Source organism: Ictidomys tridecemlineatus, chromosome 1, assembly GCF_052094955.1.
Source record: "Ictidomys tridecemlineatus isolate mIctTri1 chromosome 1, mIctTri1.hap1, whole genome shotgun sequence".
Taxonomy (NCBI): Eukaryota; Metazoa; Chordata; class Mammalia; order Rodentia; family Sciuridae; genus Ictidomys; species Ictidomys tridecemlineatus.
This window is the reverse complement of record NC_135477.1, coordinates 90,982,426-91,007,396: the sequence shown is the minus strand read 5'-3', so window position 1 is coordinate 91,007,396 and position 24,971 is coordinate 90,982,426. Positions and strand designations below refer to the sequence as shown.

The window sequence follows — 24,971 nt, the reverse complement described above, 5'->3', positions numbered from 1 at the left end:
CAGGTAGGGAAGAATGAAGGAAATTTGATTGTGCAGAGGGGAGTGAGGGGAGGAGTGGGGCTGTGGAGATAGGATGGGAAGGACAGTAAAATGAGAGTAATCATTACCATTTATATATGTATGATTATACTACTGGTGTGACTGCACCATGTACAGCCAGAGGAATGAGAAGTTGTGCTCCATTTGTGTACAATGTGTCAAAATGCATTCAACAGTCATGTATCACTAATTAGAACAAATTAAAAAATAAAAATAGAAGGGAGACCAGTAGAATAGAAGAAGAGGATCGGGGGGGAGAGGAGAGGGAAAGGGGATGTACCGGGGAATGAAACTGATCAAATCATACTGTTAAAAAATAAATAAATAAACAGGCAAATTTCATGTTATCAAGGTGCCTCCTCAGGTATCCTAGCCATAGGCGATATGTTGTGCCAGAAAGCGCAGAAAGTGCACAACTGGTACAAGTGCCTGTTGAATAAATAAGGAGCACACAAAGAGCCGGCAGGAGATATTCACATGGCAGATGAAGATCCTCATTCTTGCTTATAAACCCTGGAAGTTTTAAGGCTCAGTTAGTTCAACGGTGCTGACTTCTATCATTTCCCTGTCAAAACAGTACATTTTCATAGCTTACTCTGATTACCATATTTCATCTTTGACATGCTAATTTAGAAAGATTTTTGCAACTAAAAGGTTTATCACATCAACTTAAGAGATCAGGTTGACGTAATGCTACATAATCACAATATTATCATTGGTTATTTTCCCAACTGAAAATCACTGAAAAATTTTACTTCTCCTTATATACTGCTGAGATTATCTATAATTTCTAACTTTGCAGGATAATGATTTTCTGCTTTTTTATAATATTCATGTGTCTATTTTTTTGTGTGCACTTATCCTTAAGGTTCAAAGAGCTGAAAAATTCAGGAAATTGGGACTTTAAAAATCTTACATGAAGACAAGATGTGTTTTTTGATTACTCTGAATCACCATTAAATACTGAGAGCCAGAGATTATGTTCAGCATTCTCACCTCTTGAAAGTATTTTATTTATGTTAATTTAATTTATTTTTATTTTATTTGTATTTATTTATTTGGTACTGGGGATTGAATTTAGGGGCACTTGACCACGGAGCCACATCCCCAACCCTATTTTGTATTTTATTTAGAGCAGCGTCTCACTGAGTTGCTTAGTGCCTCGCTGTTGCTGAGGCTGGCTTTGAACTCACGATCTTCTTGTCTCAGCCTCCCAAGCCACTGAGATTACAGGCCTGTGCCACTGCACCCAGCTTGTATGTTAATTTTTAAAAATGTATATTCTCCTTACAAAATCAGGAGTGCTGTATTTAGATTTGTTTTCTCTAATTGATCTATCTCTGCCTAATATTTTTCACTGTTGAAATAAGGAGGCTTGTGTTCTATTAAATTTTTCACCAAGGAAAAGTTCTACAGAATCGGGATCTAATTCTAGAAATGCACTGAAGGCTACATCCAGAAACCAATTTCCTATAGGACCCAGTAGGATGCATCAGAAAATTATTGAGCTCCTGGCTAAGTTGCAAGAGGCAGGGCCAACTCATCTGTCACACGTCACACACTCAGAAGGACTCACGCGTGGTTTCATCCTCTGCTGTCACTATCTTGAAATTTTCCAACAAGAGGATCTGCATTTTCTTTCTGCACTGGGCTCTGCAAAGTGAGTGATCAGTCCTAACAAGAAGACATATCTCCATGAAATGGTATAGAATTCCAAAAGCTGAGAACATACAGATGAAAAAAGACAGTAGGATACAGTGAAAGGGGACACGTGTAAGAAATAAGGCAAGGGCTGATTGTACAGAAAATGAAAAGATGGAGAGGAGCCCGGACACAAGACACATTACATGCAGCCAACATTTTGACCTTAGACTCCTAAATGCCAGCACTAAATCAGTTAGACACAGACAGCCTGTTTCCCACTCTGCCCTGAGTAACCAGGCAATAGTGAATTCAATAGAGAGAGCAAGCCTAATCTCCAGTTGGCAGGTAGCAGAGTAGTGACTCTTAGCCTTATATCTGTTTTCCCACCATTCACGTGTGCAGCACATTCCCATCAGCAGCGTCTCTCCTTCTTGGAGTGCTTGCTTCTCAGAGGCTACTCAGAATCCGCACAGGGTCAGTGTATTTAGAGACACCCAATGTCTTATCCTCCAAACTTCAAATAGCTGTTTTTGATGGGATAATGAAAAAAAGAGTCTTATCGCACCCTACCCACACTCCATTGGCAATCTCTCTACTAAAACACCTACTTGGTATTAAGCCTTTGCTTTTGAAACAGAAGATCAATTTGTGATTCCTGCCTGGAATTTCCATTTTAACTTGAAACATGGATATTGGCAAAAGGCCAGATTCTTTGTCTTTCTTTTAGGTTTACCAGTGGAGATAAGCTATTTAAACAGGGCTGAACGTTCTCATAAATCCTCAAAACAACCACACATGTTGGGGTACATATGTGACACAACTTAATCCACAGAAATCAGTATCTTACTGCAAATTTAATCCAATTCTCAATAGAGTGACACATGCTTCCTGTAACTAGATCACATCATTGCTTTATGGATCTGGTTCTGCAATTTTGGAAAAGAAATCACAGATCCCTCAGCACAACTGTTGGCCAACTAAGAAGACCCCCACAGACTACTAATTGCACTTGGGGTCCATCTTTCTGGAGTCCCCAAGATGCTGTATTTTCTACTTAGAGGAATGTTAGGTGACTACAGAGGTGGGAAGAAGATAGAAATAAATAAATAAATATGAGCAAGACTCAATAACTAAATTAAGTCATCCAAATTTTGAAAACCCTTGCTCTTTTTGAAGTTGATATGGGGTCAGAGGCAACATCAGGGCAAAGAGAGCAGCAATTTGGTGGTGAATGGATCATGGTGTCCTCCTCAGCAATGGTGAGAACCTGGGCAAGCCCTTCAGCTGTCTCACACTTGCTTTAGAATTCAAAAAAATGAGGTGATGGAAAAAGCCTCTGCCATCTTCTTCCAAAATTAGGGGTGATAACCAGGTGCCCTCAGATCTTTGACATAAGATTCTCCACTACAAGCAAAGTGGTCAACTCAAGGGATGAGAGATCTGCCTTCCACAAAACAGCCCAGCTGGAGGAATAAAAAGATGGGAGCAGGGGCAATAAGGAGATTCAGAAGCCCATTGTTAATATTTAGGGGTGTCTCCAGAAATCCTGGTTGTATCCACTCACAACTCCAGCTGAAAGCAATTACAGTAAATCGGAGGTCAACCACGGGTAGCCCACAGCCAAATGTGGCCCACAGGAGTATTTTGTTTGGCCTGGAAAGTATTTATAAAGAGTATGTATTCACTTCCAATATTTAAAAACAGAAGATTTCACATAAAATATCCAGATTTCTGGCTTTTCTTTAGAAAAGAAGAAGAAGAAATAGAGAAAACACATCTGACAGGGCTCGTCTTGTATTTCTTCCTGGCAAGGGCCAGTGGGAGCAGAGCAGTGGCCATCCCCTATAACTGGAGTGCTGGCCCCCTTTTTCTACTTAGGCTACCTGCCTGGCACTGGATGGAGGGAACTAAAATGCAATCAAGCAGCAATTCAGCAAGATGAGGCACAATCAGCCTGCATTGTATTTTCACCTCGGAGAGACAGGAAGAGGAGGATGGTCTGCACAGGGCCCAGGACAGGGCAGTGCAAAGAAAGAGAACATGGCGCAACAGCTCAGCCAGGGAGGAGGGTGTCCAAGCCAGAGGGAGGAGAGCTTCGGGTCTGCTTGAGAGAGACAGTGAAGACATGATCAGCAGAACAGGTGCTCTGTCTGATCAAGCTGCCAGTGTAAGTGTCTCTCAAGAAAGAGAATGCAAGGACCACCTTCCCTGAGCATTCTTAGCTGCTTTGCATTCACACCAGTGAAAGGTGTAGCTTTTCAGTTCCACAACACTAATCCTGGGAAGTGTGGAGGGTGAGTGGGGGCAGTTAAAAAAAAAAAAAAAGGCTTGGGATCATTGATCATTTAAACCTGGATTGCCAAAGTTCTTAATTTTCCATGAACAATGGGGATAATAGTTTTCTTTAAAAATAAATGTATCCAATGTCTTACCCCCCAAACTTTAAATAGCTGTTTTTGATGAAATAATGGGGGGAAAAAGTCTTAATATAAAAAAATAGAAAACATGTCCCACACTAGAATATCTCCATCAGGAAAGAGACAAACAAAAAGACATTGTACATCTGTCAAGGATTGCGTGAGAGAGCAGGTATGTACAAAGGAAAAACAAAAACCAGAAAACAACAACAACAACAAAAACAAAAACAAATACAATGACAACAGCAGCAACCCTCTAGATGCTTTCATTTCAAAATTACTCAATGACCAAATCCAAAAAAAATAAAAAATAAAAAATTACTCCATGACTATGAACAACAAACCCTATAAAGCTATAGTTGATTTCGTTTCTGTTTCAAAGTCTGAATGCCAATGGCTTTGTGAGATAATTTTGCTGGATGATTTTTGTGAGCCAGTCTTAATGTTTACATGATCATATTTATTACTGTAAACAAAAGCACCATCTATATCATCATCACTGTGTAATTCCCATGCCTAATAAGCACTAAGAGGAGCACTTGCAGCTCAGACACAGGCTTAAGCCAGCCATGCTGAGGTGGGAGGAGGGCTTGAGCCCAGGAGTTGGAGGCCAGCCTGGGTGACATAGTGAGACCCCCCATCTCAAAAACAAGACAAAACAAAATAAAAACAGGCTTATAAAAATGTTAACGTTGGTTCTCACAAGTGCACTAAAGCTAGAAAAGAAATAAAAGTCATATAGATTGAACAGGAAGAAATACAACTGTTTTAATAACCAATGGTATGTCTATATATTATCAACAAGTTATCAAACAATAAAAATTCAAAATTAAAGAAACGATTCTATTCACAGTAAAACTGAAAAGAATCAAGTGCTTAGGAATAAGTGCAACTAAATATGTAAGATTTGTATGCTGAAAAACATGGAATGTTGTTGAGAGAAATAAGAGATCTAAATAAACGAAGAGATATTCCAAATTCATGGATTGAAAACCTGAATATTGTTAAAGAAGGTACTTTTCTCCCAAATGACCTACAGAATCATTGGCATCACTAGTAAAACATCCCACCAAGTAAGACTTTCAATTTAAATTCCAACGTGTGAGGAACTTGGAATTGATCACATCTGTGCTTATTATGAGAAAAAGACTGAAAAAATCAACAATTTTGCTGGGACACTGTAAAACACTGAGGTTGCAGGGAAAATAGCTCCCCGCAAATCTGGATAGATAGGTACATCCAGAGAGACAAAGCCAAGATCTGCTTAGCTCAAGCAAAAGTCACTAGAGCCATAAAATGGTATTAATACCCAAATGGTCATTTTGATGATTGGGAGCCAGCGTGTTGGTCAAAATGAGTTGAGAAGCTCTTAAGGCCCACATTCTTAGGAAGCTCCCACACTTTTATGGGCTTTACTTATAGAAATCACCTCAGATCCTCACCAGAAAGATTGGAGACAAACTCTCTGAGACTCTTGTGGAGAGAGGTGAAGAGTGCCATTGTGAACTGCGCTCAGTACCTTCTCCATAGCAAAGTCCTGCTCTCCAGGGGAAAAGTTTTGCCCTGAGTCTAACCCAGCTTGGGGAAGGACATTCCTCTCTTTCCAGTCCCTTTTAGGTTTTCTGTCTTACCTATGGAGAAAATAAAATAGTCTTACAGGGGTTAGGATGCAAGGAAATAAGTTGAGAATACTGCAGCCAGGAAAGTATGGGGCAAGCAGGAAAAGAAACACTCTCACTTGAGAAACATTTGTGAAGGTCATAGATCTGGACACAGATCCATTAAAACACTGGGAATTCACTGCATGATATAGAACATTCCTCCTCCCTACCCCACACCATGCACCAACAGAGATTCAGTATGATCATGGTAGATTAGAGCAGAAAGTGCTGGAAGACATACACTCTCTCCAAGGATTACTTAGGGAATCCAAAGTCCAAAGAGAGGGGAGAAAAAGAAGGAAGTTGAAACCTCCTGTTATTATATAACTACAAAAAACATGGACATAACCAGATTAACATAAATCTTCACACTAGACCAATTTATCTCAATCAATCCCTATCACTTCATAGAACCTGTCTGGAACTCAATACATGTGCATGCATGTACACACACACGGTATACCAAAAGGCAGAAACACAGTTTGGAGAGATTATATTAGTTCCCCCAGCTACCATTAAAAAATATCAGACACTGGATGATTTATACAAAAGACAATTATTTTCTCACAGTTCTGGAGTCTAGAAATCAAAGATCAGGATACTGTCAGCTTTGGTTTCTTCTGAGGCCTCTCTCCTTTGACTTGAAGACAGTCAGATTCTGGCTATGTCCTCCTCTGATCATCACTTTGCGTGTCCTAATCTTCTCATAAGGACACCAATCATATTGAATTAGGGCCACCCATCTGACCTTATTTATCCTAAATTACCTCTTCAAAGACCCTATCTCCAAATACAATCATGTTCTGAGATAACAGGGGTCAGGACTTCAACACATGAAGCGGGCACAAAATTAGCATCAGAATCTGACTCAGATATGATATAGACCTTGGAATTATTCAACAGGGAATTTAAAATAATTATGATTAATATGTCAAGTGCTTTAAGGAAAAAACAGACAACATAAAGAGCAGATGGGTAATGTAAGGAAATAGATGGAATCTAAGAATCAAAGGAAAATTCTGGAAATCAAAAACACTAATATAGAAATGAAGAATGCCTTCACTGATTCATCAGTAGACTCAACACAGCTGAGAAAGTAAAGTGAGCTTGAGCTGGGCTTGGTGGCACATACCTGTTATCCCAGTGGCTCAGGAAGCTGAGGCAGGAGGATCAAAGAGTTCAAAGCCAGCCTCAGCAACTTAGCAAGATCCTAAGTAACTCAGTGAGATTTTCACTGTCTCTAAATAAAATAGAAAATCAGGCTGGGGATGTGGCTCAGTGGTTGAGTATCCCTGAGTTCAATCCCCAGTCAAGAAAGAAAGAAGAAAAGAAAAAGAAAAAAGAAAAGTGAGCTTGGACAGATCAGTAGAAATCTCCAAACTGAAATGCAAAGAGAAAAAAGAATTGAAGAAAAGAAATCATTACCTCCCTGCATCAAAAAAAAAGAAAGAAAGAAAGAAAGAAAGAAAAAGAAAAAAGAAAGAAAGAAAGAAAAGAAATGAAGAAAGACCACAATGCATAAGAACTTTGGGGTAAATTCAAAAGGTATAAAGCATTCATAATTAGAATATCAGAGAATGGATATTCCACAGATTAGAATATCAGAGGCTGGAACAGAAGAAATCTTTGCAGTCATAATGGTAAGCGCTTTCCAAAAATAAATAACAGACATGAAATCCATAAAATCCAGAGAATGAGAAGCAGAATCAAGACCAACATAATCACACCTAGGCATATCATATTCCAACTGTAGCAAACCAAAGGCAGAGAGAAATTCATAAATGAAATTGGAGAAAAAAACACTTTAGCCACATAGGAATGCAGATAAGAATTACAGCACCTCATCAGAAACCAGTCAAGCAAACAGTGAGGTGAAAAATATAATGTTTAAAGAAAAAACCCACCAAGATAGAATTCTATATTCAGTTAAATTATCCTTTAAAGGGATGAGAAATGCAAATATTTTCTGGGCAAAAAAAATACTAAAGGAATTCATTGTTGGTCAACTTGTCCTACAAGAAATGTTCTTCAGGCAGAGGGAAATGATATAGGTCAGAACTTGGAGAAGGAACAAAAGAAAATAAAATCTTTAAGTTTTCTTCTTTATAAAACTGATCTAAAATGTAACTGTTTAAAGTAATAATAGAAACAGCATATTTTGTGGTTATAGCATATGGACAAATGAAATAAATGACTGCAATATTACAATGGAAGAATTGGGGCTACTCTGTCATAAGCTACAGGCACCACTCTGGCACAGTAAAGTGTCATTGGAGTGGATGAACTGGAATGCTATCTAATACACTGCTGATGTAAATATAAAATAGTGTATTTACTTTCAAAATCATTTTGAGAATTTATTAAACAGTTAAAAAAAACTGGTCATACAACCCAGCAATTCAACTTCTAGTATGTGCTGAAAATAGCAAAAACAAACATCTATACAAAAAGTTGCATCCAAATGTTGATAAATAAAACATAGTATATACATACAGTGGAATACTATTCTGTAATGAGAAGGATCAAGTGACTGTACATGCTACAAAAATAGAGAAACCTCAAAAACATCATACTAAAAAAAAAAGGTCAGAAACAAAAGGCCATATATTGCATGATTTTGTTTACATTAAATGTTCAGAATATGCAAATCTATAGAGGTAGAAAAGAGATTAGAGTTTTCAGAGGGTGATGGAAGAAATAGATGGGGAGCAATGGTTAATAGGTACAGGGCTTATTTGGGGGTGACAGAAATGTTCTAAAATTGATTGTGATAATTGCTGAACAATTCTGGGAACATATTAAAATCTATTAAGCTGCAGATTTCAAATAGGTTATTTGCATGGTACATGAGTTATCTCTCCATAAAGCTGTTCTAGAAATGTAACTGGTAAAAAAATGACCACAACAGGGCTGGGGATGTGGCTCAAGCGGTAACGCGCTCGCCTGGCATGCGTGCGGCCCGGGTTCGATCTTCAGCACCACATACCAACAAAGATGTTGTGTCTGCCAAGAACTAAAAGTAAATATTAAAATTCTCTCTCTCTCTTTAAAGCAAATGACCACAACAGTTTCTATTACCTAGAGATTTAAAAAGTGATTCTAACATGGTGCAGAACTCTAGGCTACCTTCCATCTTTAAATCACAACTTGGACAACACCAATTATCTGTACTATGCAGGAATTACCAAAAGATAAAGATAGATAGAATTATACTTAAGGAATTATAGATAGAATTATACTTAATTATACTTGGGAGGAGATAAAAATGTAGACTTTTCATGTATATATCACTACAAATAATAAAGTCATAAACTTTTAAACAGGGAAAGGAGCTCAGACATTATACTGTGTGGTGGTTCTCAAACCTTGGCACAAATCAGAATCAATTGAAGCACATGTTAAAATGCCCAGCCATATGATTGAGTAGGATGGTGTATGGTCTAGAAATCTATATTTCCAGGTGATATGGATATTGCTTGTACAGGGATGGCATCTAGACAATCAGTAGACTAGTTCAACGCTCAGGCTTCAATCATGAGAAATCCCAGGACCATAGAGAGGAAGTCGGGTGTTCACAGTGATTCAGATAGGACTCAATCTGCTCTACGAACACACCAGCCTTCCCATGAGTCTATACCTAAAGCACCAGATACATAAAATAATACCACACTGTGGAATGAAATCTAAGTGTAATAGTAGACTGGTAGGACAGTATGTTAGGGTGACCCAACCATTTCAACCATGTGCTTCAACTAAATTAAATGAATGATCATAAAATCAATCTATCTCTAAATCTATTTATAGAATTTAGAAATAACCAAATTTTAGCCTTAAGTGACTCAGTAAAATATTAGTATATACATAGATATGCACACTTACATGTACACATACACACATCCATGTGTGTGTACATACATTCATACATACACTTGCTTCATCTAGTTCCACCGTTTTCTACCTTGCATCCACATTAGCATCACCTGTAGAATTTTTTAAAATCCTGATTCCTGATTGTCTCCCAGACCAATTCATCAGAATGTCTGTGTACGGGACCAGGTATCAGTATTTTTAAAATATGGTCTAAGCCCAACTCACACCAAACTCAGATCTACATTCTTGATTATACAAGCAATGACTGGTTTAAAGGAAGAAAAATACACTATAATAATAAACTACCAAGTAATCATCAATAAAGAATTCACTACTTCACTAAGCAATTGTAACTGTGCCATTAATTTTCCTATAAGTGCATTCAACCAATCCTCTACTTTGCTAATTTACTTTGACTTGCATAGAACTGTAAACTATATAATTTGCTTACAGATAATCAAGAGTTTCTTATAATACCTCCACTGCCATTAATGCTACTTCCATAAAAATAACCCACCTCATACTTTCATACTTCATTTTAGATCATTTCATAAACTGTAATTAATGCTGTAGTTTCAGGTTTATAGTAAGTATCATGATGTGCCCTGGTATATTTATTCATTGAATTTGCATTTCTATTCATATCATAACTATATCCAAACTGCACCTGCAAGTTCCCTGTATCAGCAGCCATCTGAAATGAACACATCTTAATTTCTACTTTATGCAGAGCTCTGAAATTTGAACAGATGCCTGAAAATACATCAGTGTGGCAGCATACAAGAACCTTACCAATTGTCCTTTGTCCTAATCTTATAGATTTAAAGCCACACCACAGAAAAGGAGGCTTGTTTGACATTAGGAGAGAAAATCAGAGTGGTAAATCATACAGTATTAGGGTCTACTCACCATTACCCAAAACTAACCCAACTAGTCTCCACAAGGATCTGTATATTATTAATACCTAGTCAACAGCTCATTTTTAATTGATGACATGTGCTGCTATTTTCATTATACCATATACCTTTGGATGAACTCAGAAGAAAGACTGCTAATGACTGGTTGATGATCATCCATACCCCCAGCTCCATTACCCAATGTACAAAATTGCCTGTAGCTGTTGTGATTCCAAGAATTATCTGAATTGGACTCCATATCGGTCATCTTTGGGTTACAAACACCAGAGCCCATTACTTTATAAGGAGAAAAAGTTTATTTCGCTCATGGTTCTGGTCCAAGACTGGTTTGCCCCACTGCTTTGGGTGTCTGAGGAGGGCACTGGATGGCAATGGGAAGGAGAGTGTGGCAGAGCAAGCCACTTGCTATTATGAGCTAGGAAGCAGAGAGACCAAGAGGACTGATGGGGTCGAGGGCCACCAATGACCTAAATACCTCCCATAAGGCACCCCCTCCCCATAGCACCACCAAGAACCAAACCTTTAATATCTGGACCTTTGGGTGATTACCCAAATTCAAACCATAGCAGATTCAAAAGTATATGTACCAGGACATCAAGGAAGCTTAGGTTTAGGACCTCTCAGTTGGTATAGGTCTCTTCCAAAGTCTTGGGAGATGACCTGAAGGTTTATATCTGTAATTTCATATTCTTTCATAAGCATTAGGCCCACAGATTCTGGATCCACCTGTAACTGGGCCTAATATAGCCTGGAGAGTAACAACAGGATCTCTTTGGGAAAGGAAGAAATACCTGGTTTGGTGGATATGTTTGTAATACAAAATCAGTTCTTATTAACACAGAGTATGAAGCTTTGACCGTTTGGTTATGCTTGCCTCAAGGTGACCCCAGATTTCAAGCCCTTTCCAATCTTGTGGGTGAGAGGAAAATCTTATATCCCACCAAGAATGAGACAGCAAGTTACCCAGCTGCCTCATTCTTGGTGGGATATACTCAGCCCAGGGCTGTGGGTATTCAGAGAAGTGGTACTAAGCCCAAGAGTCACTCAGAAGCCCCTTGCTGGTTGCAGTGAATGACATCCCTTCCCAAGTCATTTGGAGAAATAGACAAAATTATTTTGCCTTACAAAAAAACAAGAATAACAACAACATCCAGTGATTTAAAACACTCCAGGATAATAAACACACAGGCAGGTACAGGTTTTTCTTTTCTGCACCAAATCTACTTTATTACAAGGTGTGATCTATTCATTGATTCATAACTCATTTCATAAACATTCATTGATTGTCTACTATGTGTACAGTACGACACTAGACGTTGGGAGGACTGTGGGAAATAAAATGAACAAGAATCCTTGCCCCTGCGGATCTCTTATTCTGTTAGAGAAATAGAAGTAAGCAAGATAAATTAATAAAATTTACCCAGTATGCCTAATACTGAAAAGTATGGAGGAAAGAAAACAGAGCAAAGATAGGCTGCACGTAGGTAGCTGAAATGAATCGGGAAGGCTGAGACAAAGAATGACACTTGTGCTCCTGTGACGTGAGCCTGTGTCAGAGGAGCATGATAAACAGGGAGAAGTAATTTGGGAAGCATAATGCTACAAAATCCTAAGACTGGCCACCCATCTACCTAAAAAGCCATCAGGATCTCCCCAAAAAGTTGCCACCTTCACAGAAAGCATATGTCCTCTGGATGGGAGAGGTAGACTAAGGTAAGCAAAGGAGGCATGATATGGAAGACAGTGTTCTACCCATTTTTGGAAAGGGTGGGTTTATGCTATAAAAAACTAAAAAATAAATAAATAAATAAAAATACAGACAAAAAAAAATCCAGACTTTTCCATGCATGTAGAAATTAGGCAGGCTGTACTTCTGTTGGCAGAGCAGGTGATCCTGAACAGACCCACAAATAAACAGAGCCGCTGTCCACAAATAAGATCATTCTCCCCTGATTCCAGGGCCAAGCAGGAGCCCCTGGTCTGCCTTCTTTGTAAAGGAAATGTGCTACCCAAACTCTTGCCAAATCTAAAATTCTTTTTGATGCAATAAGAAAGCCTTCCAAACAGTAACTAATGGCTTACCACGCAATGTCTGGAGAGAATGTTTGAAAGCATAGTCATTAATCGTCAGTTACAACCCAGGGTTGCCAGGATCCTGTCTATTTTGTGGGAGGTGGAGAGGGTTGGAGGTAGGAGAGGATTAAAGCAAGAGGAACCTGCATCATGGGAACTCACCTGCAGCCCCCATGGCTTGGACAGGCCGTGCCTTGTTTCTTGCAAGGGGCCAGAACACAGCAGAGCTGCACCACTGAGTGTGCCAGCCCAGCAGACAGGAAGCCTACAGAGGCTAATGAAAGCACAGCGTGTTGACATCAACCTTCTTCCTGCTCCCTGTGCAACTCACCAGGTTCTAGGGTGACTTTGGGTCTGCAATTCTTGATTCAGAGAGTAGATACAAGTCCACAGAGACCTGACTTTTATGTAACACTCTTTCCCTTGGAATATCTGTGCACCCAGGTCCTGCCTCACCCTGGGCAACACACCATGCTCTCCCTGGCCAGCTCATGAGACCAGACCACTTTCCTACCACTTCTTTGGGACTTCTCTGAGTCCTGTTCTTCAGGACCAGTAAAACATTTCTGCCCAGTTCTCTCAGGCAGGTGGAATTGCCTGTGGGGCCAGCTCTGCCAAGTGGCTGAGCACCAGGAACAAACTAGTCTTACTACCAAAGAGATCCCCTTTCTTACCAGGGCAGTCAAAAATCAATTCACATGCAACCTGCTGCCTTTACAGTAGGGCCACGGGCACTGTCAATTCCAATCCCTTATTGCTTTTACTTCTATAATCAAATCATGGGGCTCCAACTACATGATGACTGGCAACATTAATAGCATTCTAATGACAAAGAAGTCTGCTCACCCAGGACTCAGACTGCCTTGCACAGAGCAAGGTGGCTATGATACCTTAGTAAATCTGGGGGCCCTCCCAGTGAGTGGCTTACTGAAGAGCATCTTCCTAAGGCTACTCCAGCTGCAGGGAAGAAAGAGAACAAAAGGCAGCGGCTAACGCAGCAGAGGTTCAGAAAGACAGACAGACTTGACTGTTCAGATTTCTTTTTCCTTTAGGTGCAATGTGCATGGGCAGGTCAGAAAGCCATTCTCTAAAGTTTATAAGACTGGTCATCTTCACAGCAATCTCAAGTGAAAAGGGACCTTCCCCACTTGGCCTCCAACAAATGGGTAGATGGGCTCATCTTAAATTATATCAAAAATTATTTTCCCTTACAACCTACATTTAAATGAGGAAAACTGCAAAGATGCTCCTGTACTTCACTTTTACCAAGGACAGACTAGCTTGTGAGAATGCAAGACAGGAAGAGGTCTTCAAAAACCACAATTGGTGACTTATTCTGATGAAAGTGTAGCAAAGTCCTCTATTATTTCACCAGAAAAGTGTTTGTTATTATACAATACAACCAACAATAGAAATCGACTGGATTGACAAGATATCAGTGATACAAGATAATCACTACAGGCTACTTTGTGTCATGCTGATGGAATTGGTGGGAGAAGCCTTCAGGAATATTTGGAACAAAGCATACCCCAATTTGCTTGGCCACATCCAATGAAGTGTGTGTAGCAAAGTGTTCAAGAAGTGGAATGTGGTAAATCTACAAAATTTCTATTTAGATGGGGTATATAAAATTAGTGTGGTAATTTGTGTTCATTATGAGCACCTCTTTTTTTCTACAATTTCTAATAAATCACACAGATAATCCCTTCTAATTTCTGTTGGAACACAGGTTCATGGGCTCTGGAAAAGGACTCTTCCATGGTAGGTGAAATGCCTAAAGAGCAAAATACACCACCTCTCAAGAGCCCACCCACCTCGCCTGGAACCCTCAGGATTAGTGCAGATGAAAACAGGTCTGGTTTAACATTTACAGATTCACTTTAACATAATGTCCTCCTTGCCTATGAGAGAAGAGGACAGTGATAATGAATATAATTTTCATCTATTAAAACACTGTGCTTTTATTTTAAGTGCCTCTTCTTTACCCTGAACATTAACTGACAGAAACTCAGAAGGAACCGTGGAGCTAGAGGAAATGAGCCGTGAGTCAGCTCCAGCAGCGCTCCCCCTTCACCAGTCTCCCCCCGACTCGGCACAGGCTTTTGGCATCGAACTCAGTTAAAATGCAACTTGTTCTCGGTCACTTGGCTAAAATGGTTGAAGAACACCATAAAAGAACAGGGCAGTAGTGACAAATCCTTCTTTTATACAGGATTTCTCAGAAGTGTGGCCCACCAACCACCCATGGGACACTCACTTGAAGATGCTTGTTTATTAATGTAGTTGGTTCAATTTTATTGTACATATTTATAGGGTCCAACATGATGTTTTGATATGTGCATGCACTGTGGAATAAGTAAATCAAGCTAATTAACATCTATCACTCACCTTTTTCTGTAGTGAAAGCATTTAAAATCTACTCTCAGCAATTTCCAAATATACAGTACATAATTATTAACTGTATTCGCCACATTGTAAAATGGATCTCTTGAAACTACTCCTTCATTTGATCTGAGATTCTGTGAGCTTTGTATAACATCTCCCCACTCATCCAGCACCATCACCCCACTCCCTGGGAACTACATTCTGTTCTCTGCTCTTGTGAGTTTGACTTCTTTAGATTCCACATGTGAATGAGATCATGCAGTACTTGTCTTTTTGTGCCTGGTTTAGTTCATTAAACACTATGTTCTCCAGGTTCATCCATGCCATTGCGAAACACAGGATTTCTGAAGGTGCTTATTTAAGTGAGTCTTAACCCAGGCACACTGACTCAGAGTAGGAGCTGGAAGCTCCCATCACTATTAGGATCCTCGCAGTCAGTGGCCACTGATTTAATATAAATTGCTGTGTGTCTATACGCAGATGCTCCCCTTACTCACCTGGTGGACTCCCATGTCCTGCTGCTGCCGTGGCAATTGCAAAAGCAGAAGCTGGTGAAACAGAGCAGTGGGCATTGTCAGCTGTCTGTCCTGGTTATTTTAAAAGAAAGGAAAAGAAAAGATGAGAGGCAGGTGCACATTATTCTATAATGAAAATTCTCATTTTTAATCCTACACTGGTTGAAGGGTTGGGCCCAAAGCCCTGTTCTGTCCCCACTAATAGGCAAACAGTAGTACTGTACATCAGCAATTACACTGTAGATACATAACCAAGAGGAGGAAAACATGCATCCACACAAAAACTTGTGCATGATCCATAGCAGCATTATTCGCAGTAGCAAAAAATATAAAAAACCAAACATCCATCAGCTGACAGACAGATAAACAAAAAGGAAATATGACTCAGTCATAATAAAGGAATGAAGTTCTAATACATGCTACAACATGAATGAATCCAAAAAGTATTATTCTGTGGGAAAGAAGCCAATCACAAAGAATCCCATATTGTATGATTGCCTTCATATTAAATGTCCAGAACAAGTGAGTCCATACAGAAAGTAGATTCATGGTTGCCAGGACTGGAGGGAGACAGGAATAAAGAGTGGGTGTTGGGTCCAGAGTTTCTCTTTGGGTGATGAAAATGTTTTGGAACTAATAAGTGGTTACGTTTGCCTAACCCTGTGAATACACAAAAACTGCTAAACTATCCACTTTCATGGGGTGAATTTTATAGTATGTGACTTATATCTCAATAAAAAAATATTTTTTAAAAGATTCTACATCATTTATTGATAGTATTACCTTTCCAAAACACCTTTAAAAGTAGTGAAGTGTTAAGTGTAGCTCTTCTAACATGGAAAGGGTGGCCTGAGCAGTCTTCACAGCCCCTTTCATTTCTGAATCTGTTTCTGATAATGCTGATTCAACCTCCCCTAGACTTTTAGTGGAGACACTTTGCTATGATTCTGATCTGAAGAATTTTTATTAGTTTGATCCTGAAGTTATACAGGTATGCTTTAAATAAAGAAAGAAGCAAAGTACTGCTTAATGAAAGCACAAAAGCAGGTGGCATGTAGATAGGTAAAGAGGCGAAATGTTGGCTAGACAATGAGGAAACAGGTGCTATTCTCTCCCATTTGGATCTACCACATTATCACAGATTTCAGTCTCCTTCATAAATTCCTGTCTATATAATTTAGTCATATTGGGGAAGAAACAAAGGGCTTAGTTAGCCGGGCATGGGGGGAGGGAGTGCACACCTGTAAGCCTATCAATTTAGGAGGCTGAGGCAAGAGGATGTCAAATTCAAGGTCAGCCTTAGAAACTTAGTGAGACCCTGCCTCAGTGGTAGAGCATCCCTGGGTTCAATTCCCAGAATCCCCACAAAAGGGGAGTTCAGTTAAGCCATGAAAAGGATGATAATTTCAAATAATCTTTATGTAAATTAAAATTTTATTTGTGAATACAAACACATAATAAGAATATAAAACAGCTCTCATAAGAGTAATAGAGTGAATAGCATTTAACTCTTGCTTTGATAGAATCTTGCTACCCTGGGCTTTGATCACAATTGTTCTAGGTTGCAGTGAACCTAAGGGACCTGCCCTATATGGCAATGGTGAAGAAGCTGCCAAAACCTGGGTTGACCAAGGCTCTAAGAATAGTAGAAGGATTCGTCTAACTCCATAGTAGTCTCATGACATGCCAGGAAGGTCTAGCTTGTCACCTTCATTTACCAGAAACACCTAAATGGCAGAATGATCCATAATTGACCAGGAGCCTGAAAGCCCTGGAAGCTGACATCCATCAAGGTAAACCTTCTGACAAACACCTATCCCTGACCCTTCTAGCTGTTTTTGGAGTCAACTTCCACCAATGGAATAGGCCACAAATGAAATGCCCACTTGGAGTCATGCACTTTATCTTTGGCCAAAATGCTCTTGAAGCATGAATATGAAAGTCAAAAAATGCCTCTGCATTTTACTAGAGTTACCTTGGGGTGAATCTTGTTTCATAATTGTATAATTTTCTCTTCTGATTTGAAATAATTGGATTAAGGATAAAAATATTTTCAAAACAACTGTTATTTAGATCTATTTATTGGAGTAGTGAGTGGGGAAAATGAGAATATGAAAGATTCTTACTTTTTTCTCTTATTTTTCAAATTATAGGATCATGCTTTACAAATTTCATAACTGTATACAAACAAAACATACCGTTTTTTTCCTGTAGTAATAATGTTTGGTTCCCATGCAAATAAACTTTATTTTAGATGTAAGAGTGTCATTAATAAGATTTCCCAAAATCGTGATATCCCAGATGAGCCTATTTATATAAACTACACTTGAACTCATGTCAAGGAATCAGAATCTGGCCATGTTTTGGTAAAATGGCACTGATATTCCTAGTCATCAGCTAGACAGGCCTTCTGATTCATATTATCCCATACAAAATGCAAAGCAATCATGAGAACAAATATTCATCAAAATGAAGATACACTCTCTAATCATTTATTTTCCCACTCTTTGGTCCTACAGTTACATTATTCGTTTCCAATTAGATTTTACAATTTATACTAAAATGTACTTAGAGGAATAAAACAGTAAGGCAAAGCAGAGATTCAGAACCAGAAACAACTTTTCTATTTGAGTGCCTTTCTGAGCTCTTACCTCCAGGTTGGCGATAGCGGAGGTGCCGGGGAGTCGAGGGGGACCTGCAAGGTGAAAGTTCTGTGGCATCTGCTGCTGGGGAGCTTTCCATTCCTGTTCGGTCTGCTGGGGCAGACTCCAAGACTGCTGCTGTAAAACAGCAGAGATTTCAACAACCAGGCCATGAATTCCAGAGCTTCTTGTTAGTATCATGCATGGGAATGGAAAAGTACATGATGGATAATGAGCATTTCATGTTAGTCTACAGTTTAAAGGACTTTAGTATTAAATCAGGGCATTCTTCACAACAGAATGCTAATGACACTAAAACTAAACATGGATCTTCTCTAATGGTATCCATCCAGCCTTGTTGAGCCTGGCTGACCCTAGCTGACCCTGGCCAGTCCCTTCCGTCCAATCAAAAACAGATGTTAAAAAGAACAGGGGGGTAAGCGATGGATCACCTGCCCTCCAGAATGTTTGGCTTTCTTGGAGTAGAGAAAGAGGGTCTTTTTTCAGATTATAAAGCAGAATAGGATTCAAATTAGGACTTCATTACTTCTTTGCCTTGGTCACACTCTTAAGGGAACCAAACTTTGAATTTCTAGCAATATGCCTGCCCAAGGAAATTCTGGGAGCTCTTAAGAGATCTAGAGCTGAACTGTCCAAAATGGCAGCACTCACCAAATATAACTATGTAAATTTATTTTAACTAAAATTAAAGAAATATTTCTGTTGTCCATTTGGACTAGCCACATTCAATGCCATTCAATGCCATCTGTGGCTAGCAACTACATTATTGAACAGCACAGGTACAGAACATTTCCATCCTACCAGAAAGTTCTACTGGGTATCTCTGAGCTATAGCTACAGATAAATAAGAGCCTGTGGAAATTTTTTAATTGAACTGTTGAGCTTCTTTACTGTAGTTAATATCCCTAGAATAAAAGTCCCATCATTCTGAGGTCACACTTAACGCTACTGCTAATGACATTTCTTTACCCCTTCCACTGGTTTGTTGACTATAACTCCGTGTATGTTCTTCCAAGGAAATATATTACCAAAAAGTTAACAAAGGTCTAACAATTCTTCCATTTCTTTTTCCGTAGGCTGTTCATTAACTCCTACTGATCTAATTTAATTTTCACCTCCACTAATCTTCATTACCCTGGTCAGCTGAACTACTTCTCTTTTCATCCCATTCAAGATTTCACTAACTAACTGTACAAAATCCCTAATGACTTCATATAAAGACATTTTTACACTTGCATATAATTTACTCCCTTAGAAATATGGCCACAATTTCAGACTTTAGCAACTCAGAGGAGCTGGGGAAGGGAAATGGTTAGAATCTTTCCTTGAATGACATAATTATAGGAAAGCTGGCAAAGATGCAAGATGCAGACAAAAAAAATCAGTGCTTAGCTGTTAGTTTTATTATTTTCTAAATAGCTCCATCAAAACTCAGTAATGGAAGGCATCTGCTCTGTAAGAGCAAGCAGAATACCAAATGCATGTCCTTGGTCTGATCCAACCATTCATTCATTCTTCTTACACCAATGAGAAAATCTTTAGTCGGCAATATGCTGAACCCAAAAAACTTGCTAGTGAGACAACCAAACAGAACCCCAATTCCCTGAAAGAGCAGGAAAGCAGAGAATAATACCGCTAGCTAACAGGCACCTACAGGGAGAAGAAACCATGCTAGCATGGTGGGGTGGGGAAGCATTTCCTTCTGGCTTGTTCACTTTCAATCAGCTCCATGCAAACAGCTTTGCCTGCAAGATGAGTGGGCAGATGTGAGCTCCAAACAAATGCTAAAATCGGGAGCACGTTCAGCCCACAGGCAGGCAATTTTCAAACTGAGAACACAGAAACAGACACTGGTGCCGTGGGCTATGGACAAGTTGCTCAGCCGTGGTCTGAGTGCATGCCAGGGTGTGTGGGGCCCCAATACAGCAAGTGGCCCTTTGGCTCTGCTTTCTTGTCTGCCATTGGTCTTTCATTGAGAATCCATCATTGGGTGGAATTTGAGTCAGGCTGAGATTAGCTTTTTAGAAACATCTGAGGTAGAAGAAGGTGGGGGAATGCCTGGTATCAGGAAGGTAGGGCACTAGTGAATGTTGGGGAACCTGCAACAGATTTAGGAACTAGGTTGGGGGAAAACTAAAACTTTTTTTAACCTAAAATGTTTATTACCTGTCTCATTTTGAGGGAAATATACTACTTCTCTGCTTTTCCTTCATGTCATTTCAAGTTATCTTGCCAGAAATATTACAATGCTGGCGCTATCATTGCCGTGACAATAAAACTGAAATTAGCCTTCCTTAAAGCGCATGCTCTGAACTGTCTAGGGGGATAGCAGTGAGAAAGACCAATGGACTTGGATGGACCTCATGGGAACATAGGTATTACACAATGAGATTGTATGGGGCTGTATCCTGAAATGAAGAGCAGAAAATGTATCAACTCTTGGCATAGGATTCTTACTCAAGTTCGCCAACTTTTAACTGTTAACATTATGCAAAGCACTCGAGAACATCTTTCAAATTAAAGACAGATCAGCGCCACCCTTTTCTTTGCCAACTGGAATTTTCAGGATTAGACAACAGGATTAACAGAGCAGCCCTCATGACTCCCACAGACAGAACACATGTGTACACAGACACACAGACATACACACACCTTTTAGACATGCTGAAGAGGTCATCCATGATCTCCCTAATTCTATTCATGGCCAGTATTGCCCTTATGCCAATGCAGAATGAAAGAAAAAACTAAGTCTACAGGTCTATTGTTTACCTATAAGGAGAATGCCAAAGATCTACCATAATCCAGTCTTCATTCTAAGCATTTTTGTTTTTTCACTCACAGTGTTTTCTTTTCCAAGTTTCAATAGCAAGGAAAGATGTGCCTGTACCAATCTATTCCTGGTTTTGATATGAATTGTGTAATTGATTGCATTCCTGTCTCTATTCTGTCAGCTGAGAAGCTCAGAACCAAACTTAGGGGAGCTCCAGTGGCTGTTGAGGGCCACTTGCCATACCCCTGTCCTCACATAACTTTTCTTTTTTCCCCCATTGCCTGATTTTCTTACCTATTTTATTTTAATCCAGTTGTACCATGTGTCTCTTTGTACTACCACCTTTAATATTCCTAGGTACGTTGGGAAATAAATGCATTAAAAAGAAATTGAAAGACAGCTATAGAAAGGGAAAAGAAATAAAGATCAAAGTAGACAGGAACGAAGAGCTTAATGGAAGAATTAGTGGGGGTTCTGGGGGAAGATGATGGTAAAAATGAGAGCTAAGGGGAGATGTGTTAGTGGGTGGATGTGCCTAAGAAGCCCAGGAAGCAGAGAAGCTGGTGTCTCTGGAGTAGAGTTTGGCTACGTGGTCTTCATCAAAGACCATGGACCCCACCTGTGCATAATCTTGGTGTTTCCCCATTACCCAGAGTAGGAGAAGCTCAGCATTTAACATGACCTGGAACTGCAAAATGACATTTCTGAGCTATGAAAATTTGCATGAATTAACTCTTTGAAAAACTTAACTCTAAATCATTTGAGGCAAATACTGTGTGATTCCACTCATATGAGCTACTTAAAGCAGTTGGACTCATAAAAGTAGAGAGAACTGTCAATTCCAGGGGCCTGAAGACAAAGAAATGAGATATTATTCAGTGGGTTTACTTTCAGTTTTACAAAATGAGAAAGTTCTAGAGTTCTAATGTGAATGTACTTTACTAAACAATCTTACTTTGAAAATAGTTGAGAGAGTAAGAAGGAGAAAGAGACAAAGGAAAGTGCATTTTTTTTTTTGGTATGTGTAAGTTTGCTTGATACTAGGAAGCCCTAAAAAGACTAATAACAGGGGCTGCTCTACAAGGCTGACCATGACACCAAAACAGGGCAAAAACTACCCCTTCAGGAGCAGTGATGTCTCTGGCACTTGGAAATGTGGTTGGGGGGACCATTTTGCTCTTTGTCCAGAAGATGGCCCATCTCCTCCCTCCAATACCCATGTCTATTTTTCTTGGCTCACGTCAAAGACACATCCCAATTCTGCTCAGCCAGGTATGCTCTCCCTGCTTTTCCACTTCCAGAGCACTCTGTCTACGCCCCTTGCATCATCTACTCTTAGAGTTGTGTCTATATTATCCACATAAGTAGAGCAGGAGGGGTCGGGGTGCCATCCTATTTACCATACACTACCTTTATGAACTCCAGCACACACAGTACTTGGCACAGAGACTCTTAACGACTTTGCCACATGGAACAACAGATCTCATCCCAGACCCAGGAGCTATCTCACCACACCCTCAGAGTTACTAACATTTGACACCAATCTGCTTGTCCCTAAAGCTCCCCTAACTCAAAAGAACATGAGGATCCATGTTTACCTTGAGATTTCTCCTTCTCTTTATTGCAATCCCATAAAGGAGGAGAAAGAACTTTCCACACTTTGGGAAACCCCCACACTTCCCAGGCCACTTGGCCCCAGGGAAGGTGGAAATAAGCCATCCCTCCACAGTGTTGCCTAAGCCCTGGTGCTGGATGAGGCAGCTGACGCTCTCATCAGCTTGCCGTCGCCTCATTATTTCTGAGAAGAATCCATGGTGATTTTGCTGAAGCTTGTTGTTCTAATGACTTTTTAATTATCTTCCCCCTTTCCTCCTCCATAGTTGCTAACTTGTCAATTTAAAGAATTTCTTGTTAAAAAGGGTGCTACTGTTGATGATGACAACCACTCCAGCTAAAATTCCATCAAATACTTCACTCGGGAAAGCTTATTCAAATGATCCAAGTGAGAAAGCACATAGATGCTTCCAGCAGGTAGAAAAGCCAGGGCCCATCTGGTGATCCTCCTTGAAATCTGAACACTTTGTCTGGTCTGTTGTCTAATTTTTATGTTATCAACAAATAAATCAGATATTAGACAGTGAGAAAAAAAAAAGTTCTTTGTTAATTTGGCTGTGAAACAATGTGGATCTGCATCACAGAAACGCTGAATTTTAAAAGCTGTAAGGATCGCCGCCTAATCCCCACTTGTACCAAGCTGAGGATGGTATGGCGACACACCAAGCACCCTGAGTTAGTTCCCAGAGTGTTTACTTCATTCCCTCATCTAACAAAAATTTACTTCCTGCCAGGCAGTGGCCGAGGCACTGAGGAAGCAGGAGTGAATAAGACAGACAAGGTTGCAGAGTTCACGGAGCTCAAGTGGGGAAAGGCTGCCCAGGCAGAGGCCTGGGCCAGAATGGCAAGATGTCCCCAAGACACAAAAGGGAAATCAACGTGACTGAAGCCCACTAGATGAGGGGCACTGGCAAGAGCAGGGATTGGAGAGGGAGAGAGCACTGAAGTCTCATAAGATCTGAAAGCCTTGGCGGAAGAACGTTCCTCTAAGAGCAATGGATTGCTGTTAGAGAATTTAAAATCATATATATCTAATCCAGATTTTAAAAAACCATTTGGCCATGTCAAGGATAAATGAGACTATCTTCATGTTGATTTTTCTCCCAATACCAATACTATGCTATGGATCATTGCCCTCTTGACTAAACTGAAGCCATCTTTGTGCTTCCAGTCTAGACCATGCTCAGCAGGGAAAGGTTGGGAGCAGTACAGGTGCTTAGGGCAGAAATGGAGGTGGAGGAGGAGCAGAGGGCCAAGGTCACGGATGGAGGTGCCCACATCCTACCTCTCCACAAAGTAGCCTGGTAGGCTCTTTAGCCAGCCAGCCTCACACCAAAGTCCAAGAACTTTCCGCTAACATCACCCAGATGTACTATTTCTCCCTTGACAACTGCCTACAGCGAGCCTTTTGACTGTAGGGAATGAGGAGAACTAACTGTTCCCGGTTCCACAAGGGCTGGAGGAAGCTACAGGAATGTTCTCTTCTAACTAGCTATTGTATCCATTCTACTTTCTATGCGGAAGTAGAAATGCTGTGAAGAAAGGGAGGGAAGGTTCCAGAAGGAATGGTGTGGAAGCAGGTGGCAGCAAAAGTGGGTGTGATCAAGTCAATGTGCTGCATAATACCTTTTTGGATACTTCGTTTTAGCTTGTTACACAGATCCACGCGGGGGTTGTCTACATTCTCTTCGACGGATCCCGGGCTTTGCTCTGGAGAAGAGAGGCCTCTGCTAAGATCCAAGGGTACTTTACCAGTGTGCGGCGGTGGGGATGCTGCGGGGCTATGGGTGGTGGTAGGACTGCTGGATGTCGAGGAGGTGGTCAGGTCCAAGGCTCCGATCCTTGAGTTCAAGGGAGAAGTCAAGGACAGCTTTCTGGCCCTCACTGGGGAGGATGTTCTGGACACTGCCAGTGGTGGTGGCGAAGAGAATTTGCGACACAAACGTGGGGATTTTCCATCCACCAAATGTTCACCTCTGTTGTTCTGACTGGTAGCAAAAAACAATTCCAGTGACCTGAAAATAACAGGAAACACTATTAACAGATTGCAGCCTAGTGATGATGATGTTCCCACTGTCGTCCAAGAACATGCTCCCTACATTTAAAGACTACGATACCATCACACTTCTACTACTGCATTTTTCTTAACCTAAATGTCACATGTGGGCCATGTACCTGCCAAAGGAACACAGACACCTTTTAGTCATCGTCTAACCCTTACTACTAAACTGAGGTTGCAAAGACTAGCAGCTAGTGTCTGGGGCACTTATCAGAACCCAGGCTCTACTCTAGACCCACTGAATCACCTGTAATTTAATAAGACAGTCCCTCCAGCTGATTCTTATGTATATTAAAGTATGAAAAGTACAACATCAAAAAAATAGAATAGTCTAATGTATAGAC

General features: G+C 40.1%; 1 protein-coding gene across 3 annotated transcripts in view; it reads right to left on the bottom strand.

Annotated features, from left to right (window-relative positions):
• Window positions 1–24,971, bottom strand: part of Rasgrf2 (Ras protein specific guanine nucleotide releasing factor 2) — a 244,732-nt gene that overhangs the window by 86,621 nt on the left and 133,140 nt on the right. For 2 of the 3 annotated variants that reach the window (XM_078044465.1, XM_013366590.4), the window contains exons 15-17: window positions 24,195–24,583; window positions 18,173–18,301; window positions 15,504–15,593 (exon numbers count right to left, since the gene is read on the bottom strand). In XM_078044465.1, coding sequence (XP_077900591.1) covers window positions 15,504–15,593; window positions 18,173–18,301; window positions 24,195–24,583 — 608 coding nt within the window. The remainder of the gene's footprint in view (window positions 1–15,503; window positions 15,594–18,172; window positions 18,302–24,194; window positions 24,584–24,971) is intronic. The other variant, XM_021724529.3, reaches the window with a different exon arrangement.